The sequence below is a fragment of the Scardinius erythrophthalmus genome, assembly GCF_964197995.2.
Source record: "Scardinius erythrophthalmus genome assembly, chromosome: 2".
Taxonomy (NCBI): domain Eukaryota; kingdom Metazoa; phylum Chordata; class Actinopteri; order Cypriniformes; family Leuciscidae; genus Scardinius; species Scardinius erythrophthalmus.
The window spans coordinates 55,049,396-55,055,664 of record NC_138222.1 but is presented as its reverse complement, the minus strand read 5'-3'; the positions used below and the strand labels follow the sequence as shown (position 1 = coordinate 55,055,664).

Sequence of the window (6,269 nt, the reverse complement as noted above, 5' to 3'; positions counted from 1 at the left end):
ATGTTATTGTCTTATGGTTACCTTTATCACAATTGAAAAAACTACTTTGTTATGAGTTTTCTTACATTTCTTGGCATGCATTAATACATTTTAGTACCGACCAAGACCACAAGGTGTCAGCCTATAATCATAAGAGTGTGTTGAATCATATTCATAAGAACACAAGTTCATGTATGCAATGCAACATGATTTACTGCTGATAGAAAAGGTAGGCCAAAGCTGTCTTAAAAATCTTATTACAAAAGTGAAATGGCTAAAGCTCACACTTAAAGGGATAGTTCACCCAAAAATGAAAATGTTGTCATCTTTTACTAAAGAAGATATTTTGAAGAATGTTGGTAACCAGTTAATGGTAGCTATCGACTTTCGTAGTATTTTTTTTTCTACTATGGAAGTCAATGGCTACTGTCAACTGTCATGGTTAAACACATTCATTAAAATAGCTTCTTTTGAGTTCAATAGATATATCTATACAGGTTTAAAACAACTTGAGAGTGAGTAAATGACAGAATTTTCATTTTGTGATGAACTATCCCTTTAATTTCATTATTACTTTGGAGGTGACATTTATTTACCACCTAATTTATCTTATGATTATAATATCTAAAAATACCAAAGATATTCTTTCAAAGTATAAAATTATTAAAATATAAAACTTTAAATATTTCTAAACAAGGGATTGCTGAATATCAGGCAACCCCCGCGGTGGGCGGAGCTAACGCTGGTCCATGAGGCCCCGCCCCTCCCGCATCCGCATCTCTGTCAGACGCGCAGATTAACGTGCCGCGATGTCGCTTTCCGCAATCAAGACGCTGATGGAAATACATTCTAACTAAAGGAGGAGAAAATGTCCGAAGTACGAAAATTCACAAAAAGGTTGAGCAAGCCTGGGACGGCTGCGGAGCTCAGACAAAGTGTGTCGGAGGCGGTGAGGACGTCCATTGCTGTGGTTAGTAACTCAAGAGACTACTCTCTTACTGTGGGCTGTGTCTCAATACGTAGTGAGCTACCTATGTAGGCGGCGTTTTGGATATCACAGGCGCGTGCATGGCAGCCAGCTCACTAGTGTGTAAAACAGTCCTAGTATATTATCTGACCTCGTATATGCATATGAGCTGCCAGGTATTGCTTATAGTCGTTTTTTTGTGTGTAAACGGCGTCTGTAATTATTATTGAAACACGTGCCAGACAAGCATTACGTCTCGTGCCTTCAAGGCAATAACCGCAGCACAGCTTCAACATCTGTCTAACACATCACATAGACGGCAGCAGCATGTACATACTGAGATATGCATTGATTTAAATAACAAATAGGGATCTATTACACGAAAAGGCTGGTATTTAGGTGATCCTGACTGGAACCACATGGAGCATCCTTATGCCTTTGTGTAAAGAGACATGTGGATGTGCCCATGCACCAGTCCAAGAACAGAGTCCAAGCTCTCTTTTTCTTTAATGGACCATTGAGAAATAAATGATCAGAGGCAGAGAACAGATCTGTGTCACTAATGTTTTTCAGAGAGGATATAGATTGTTGCAGCATTCATTAGAGGCATCAGTAGCTATGCTCAGAAATGATATTTTCAGCCAGACACATGTCATGAGACTGAGATTTTCTTCTAGAGCTGTATGAGTATAGGCCTATCATGTCATAATTGTCAGTTTGATTGTGGTTTCCAGGGAGACAGACAACAAATGGCACTCTATGGAGATTGCAAAGCCCTTGTGTTTCCCATGAGAATACCCTCCGGCTGCTAAGCTTTGCTTCCTGTGTCCTCTGCATGTGCTGAATAAAGTGTTTGTTTCATCTCTCCCTTTTCTGTGCCTCTTTCGCACACTGTGCATCTGCACAAATTTGACCAAAATGATGATACAAGAAGTGAAAGAAGTGGCCGCTCTATTACCACCGCTCATTGTTCCACTTAAAAACCCAGTGGAAGAGTGATAAACGAGCGGAGTTTTATTGGTGTTGACGTATTTCTCATTGGAAGTTTTCTTATTTCTTCTCTTATTTTCTTAAATAGGGAATAGGTTGTTAGTTGACATAGCCATGATCATGATTTTCTACTTGCTACTCAGTTTCAGGTGGTATAAGGGGGCGGGGCATTGTAATTCAAGAGAGAATTTGATTGGACAAAAATAGTGCAGGATGAGTCATTAAGATTTTTTGCACTGTTTTACAGAAAGAGTATGACTACATTTTAAATGTGTATGTGTAACACTTTGGAGAACACTAGCATATATATTGACATATTGTTGTAGGCCAACCTGAAAGTTTGCATCACTCTAATTGCCTTGATAGAAAAGCCAATAGGATTTTTCCTTTGACTTTTGGATAAAAGCGTAAATACAATCGTCAGAAGTCAAAAGCTAAACGTAGGCTATAAACAAACTACACCACTGTCGCATGACTTCACCGTCACCATCTCTAAGCTTCCGATAACTCTTTCAGTCTGTGTTTAAAAAAAAATTCCCTGAAAATTTGAGTTATAATAGTTTGCAAGAGTGCGATCATAAACACGAGGCTCTGAAAGCAAACTAATGAGTAGATGAGTTTACCTTTAGAAGACAAGGAAAAGCTTTAAAAAAATCACAAGAGAGTATTACTGATGTGTTTAAATGGTAGAATAAAACGTGAAAATATCTTGAGCTCGTGTTCACCTTCAAGCATTTACCCAAAAACCCATTGACTTCTGGACGATGGTACCAGAAGAGCTAAAATGAATCTCGTTTACAGGTTTTGGCCTACAAAAATACATCATCACCCCTGCACCTTTTAACCAAAAACCCATTCAAACAGAGCGGCACACTATAGACAGACCTGCTACTAATATATTGCCAAAACTTCCTCTGAAATGGCTTTCCATTTATAACTAAAAATAGCCTAATCATATTTAGGCACCATTTCAGCAAACAGCAATTCATATTGACTTTAAATTAGGGCTGTCAGTGTTTGCGATCAGATCATTTTAAGCCGCTGAACTCTGGGAACGTTTTCAGTCCAATTATCCAGTAAGTGAATGCATTAGAACAGTCAGTTCAAAAGAGCACTAATGTATAGAAAGCAAAAGCATCCCACAGCTGTATGGCCAGATGATGCGCAAACTACATTTCTCGGCTGGATAAAGCGAACCAGCGTCTTGCTAGTAAAGTTTTGATGGATGAGGAATACAATCAAGGTAAAGAAGATTGAAGTGACGAACAGAATTCTGAAAAGTTTTGTTCTGTGATGGTTTTTTTGTGTGTGTGTTCTTTGGTGTGCATAAATTTATGGAAGTTATATGGACCATTTATATCAATTGGTTATTAAGTGTGATTTGGAGTCTCCAATGGATATTTTTTTGGGAAAGAAACCTAAATTTACCTTGAAAAAAAGCTTGCAGAAAAATACAGTTTTATGAGAATTGCAGGATCATGAAATTAAGCATACACCATTTATAAGTATAGGATTGATGTGCGATTAATCGATAAAAATGTTGGTACCGCTTTATTTTAAGGTGACGTAGTTAACTTACACGTTACTACATGTAATTACTAGTAATAACAGTAGCCTAAATAATGCATATTTACTATTAACTAACCATAAACCAAACCCTAACCCTAAGCGCAACTCTATAGTAAGTACATGTAGTTAATCAATATTATTACTCATATAATGTAACTACGTCACCTTAAAATAAAATGTAACTACATTTTTAATCTCTTGACAGCCCTACTTTAAATATGGGACAGTTTTGGCCAAGCTGCAGAAAGTTAAGTGTAAACTGCTAAGTCGAAATGTTTTATGCTATGTTTTCTGCACAGGATTTGCTGGATATAAATATGCTTTCAAATGGTGGACCTCAAATGCTCACAGAACCACAGAGCATGTGGTCCTCCACAAGATTTACAAGACAAGATAAGCTTTGCAAAAGGCTTGTAAAGATACAGAAAACAGCTCAGATCTGTGTTGGCCTAGTATTGCAGAGGTTCAGATGGAGGCCGTGGCCGTTCAGTTCGAATGCTGGCGAATGTGTTTACACACAGTGGCTTAATGCACATCAGCTGTTGTCTGCGGAGCCAAAGCCTCACATCTGGAGAGTACATTAACCACCCAGTAGACGGGCTCAAGTCAAGGTTTCTGTACAGCTTTATGTCGCCCACTTTGTCGCCCCTTTACATTTTCATTTTGAGTTCTTGCATACGGAAATAACATGACTGAAACGCGCGTGGCGCCAACGCCCATGAGCTTGTGAGTGGTGATTTGGCTCATATTTCCTTATACCTCAGCCTGTGGTTTGATGGCCTGTGATTCTTCTTCTTCTTCAGTTCCTCTCTGACCTCAACAGGGGTGACGTTGAAAACCCTTTTTTAAACGATCTGAGGCCTTGTGGTTGATTTTGCAGAGGTTGGGCTATTTTTGGCATTAAGAAGCTCGTCCTGCCACGATAAGGTAGCTTAACCTTGGCCCTGAGAATTTAACGCTTGGCTTGCAGCGAGAGACAGGACTTTTGGGGAATATGCAAGAATTCCCATTAGGGAAGTTGGTTAAAAGGGCAGTTTAGAGAGAGTGGAGTCACGAGCCAACCGAACTTCGCTGTAACTCATGCCCTGTTGCAGTAGCAGCTGGACTGGCTGTGGTTTTCTGCCTCTATGTGGTATGACACATGACAGGAAGTTGCTGCAGAAACACTCGCATTGGTTGTATGTGCTTTAGAAACACAGGAAGCATTTATGTGTATTATAAGAGATGGTATTTGATGTATGGCTGTTTTTGTCTGGGTTTATTTTGCACTGTTGTTTCTCAAGCGAGACAATTAATGAAAGCAAAGCAAAACATATAGTGCAATTTTAATATACACTACTGTTCAAAAGTTTAATTGGCCTACTTTTATGTAGTAAGGTTGCATTAAATGGATGAAAAGTGACAGTTATGACTTTGACATTGTTGACAAATGCAATTTTTTTCTAACTTTCAAAGAATTCTGAACCAAATTTAGCACAAACACATTGATTATATTAATAAGAAATGTTTCTTGAGCATCAAATCAAATTTGAATGATTTCTGAAGGACCGTGTGACTGACGACTCGAGTAATGATGCTGAAAATTCAGCTTTGCCATAAATAAATTATTATTTAAAATATATTCAAATAGAAAACAGTTACTTTATATTATAATAAAATGTAACATTATAATTGTTTTCTACTCTTTTTTTGATCAAATGTATTCAGATTGGGAGCAGCATAAGAGACATCTTTCAAAAAAAATAAAAAACTTCAGCAACTTAACCAAACTTTTGAATGGTAGTGTGCATTGGTCCTGAGTACGGGTGGGCGTTATGGAAAAAAAATAAAAATTTCAGGAAAATCACCATTCACGATTTTATCACAATTCTTTTTCATATAAAATAATAAAGAATGGCAGACATTTATACAAATGAAATAAACAGTACTTTATTTTTTCAGCTACAGTAGGTGTATTTAAAGGGGTGGTTCAGGATTTTGGACATCGGACCTCATTTCCAAGTTAGCCTGGGTGTTATTTAGCCTGGTAATACCAAACTCTGCTACTTCGCTTTGCTTTGTAGACAGAGTCTGGCATGGCACAATTGAAAAATGTTTTCTTTCTCGCGGGGGGCGCTTGTCTGAAGTTTAAAATCATTGGTTACCCGTAAGCCAATCACATGACGTTTTGTTATGGCGTGTGTTATGCGCATGCTCAGCCGCATCTAACTTCCACTGTAAACACATGTATGATGCGAAAACAAAACCATCGAGCGAAATACCGGAGTAAACATGGCTGTGAACGACTTTTGCAGATTATGTGAAGTAAATCTACGCATCCACGGTACAATCAGCGTCTACGTCACGGCTCTCAGCCCGCCCTCTGTTCGTTGATTGGCCCGGCCGTCCGAAGGCCGCTGGAAAACTGAAAGATAGGCTGCTATCTCAGACTGACTACAGAAGCGAAATGAAATTGAGCGGAAGTAGGAAGTCTGACGTAGTCAGGCTAGGTGTTATTTATCAGTGGAGACAGTTTTCAACATTTTTCATCCAGTCCTTCCAGTTGCATAGTTCGCCGGTGCTAGGCTAGCGCGAGTCAACGGTATCTGATAGCCTGCCATTAAAAACAGTTTTACCCACTCCACAGTACACCAAAGCAAATAAATTATAATGCCAGACTATCTCTTTAAGGACAAGCGGCAGCATGTTTACTATTACGGTACGTGATAATACGGTAGTACATGCACGAACAGCAATATTACACACTTCATGAAAGGTAATATTC

The 6,269-nt window shown here is 38.7% G+C and overlaps 1 protein-coding gene across 4 annotated transcripts in view; it reads left to right on the top strand.

Moving 5' to 3' along the window:
- Positions 1 to 755: 755 nt before the first annotated feature.
- The window catches only part of dock11 (dedicator of cytokinesis 11), a 113,937-nt gene continuing 108,423 nt past the window's right edge, over positions 756 to 6,269 (top strand). For 2 of the 4 annotated variants that reach the window (XM_081359414.1, XM_081359412.1), the window contains exon 1: positions 756 to 949. In XM_081359414.1, the coding sequence (XP_081215540.1) occupies positions 848 to 949 (102 nt within the window). In that variant the 5' untranslated portion in view covers positions 756 to 847. The remainder of the gene's footprint in view (positions 950 to 6,269) is intronic. The other 2 variants (XM_081359413.1, XM_081359411.1) reach the window with 1 other exon arrangement.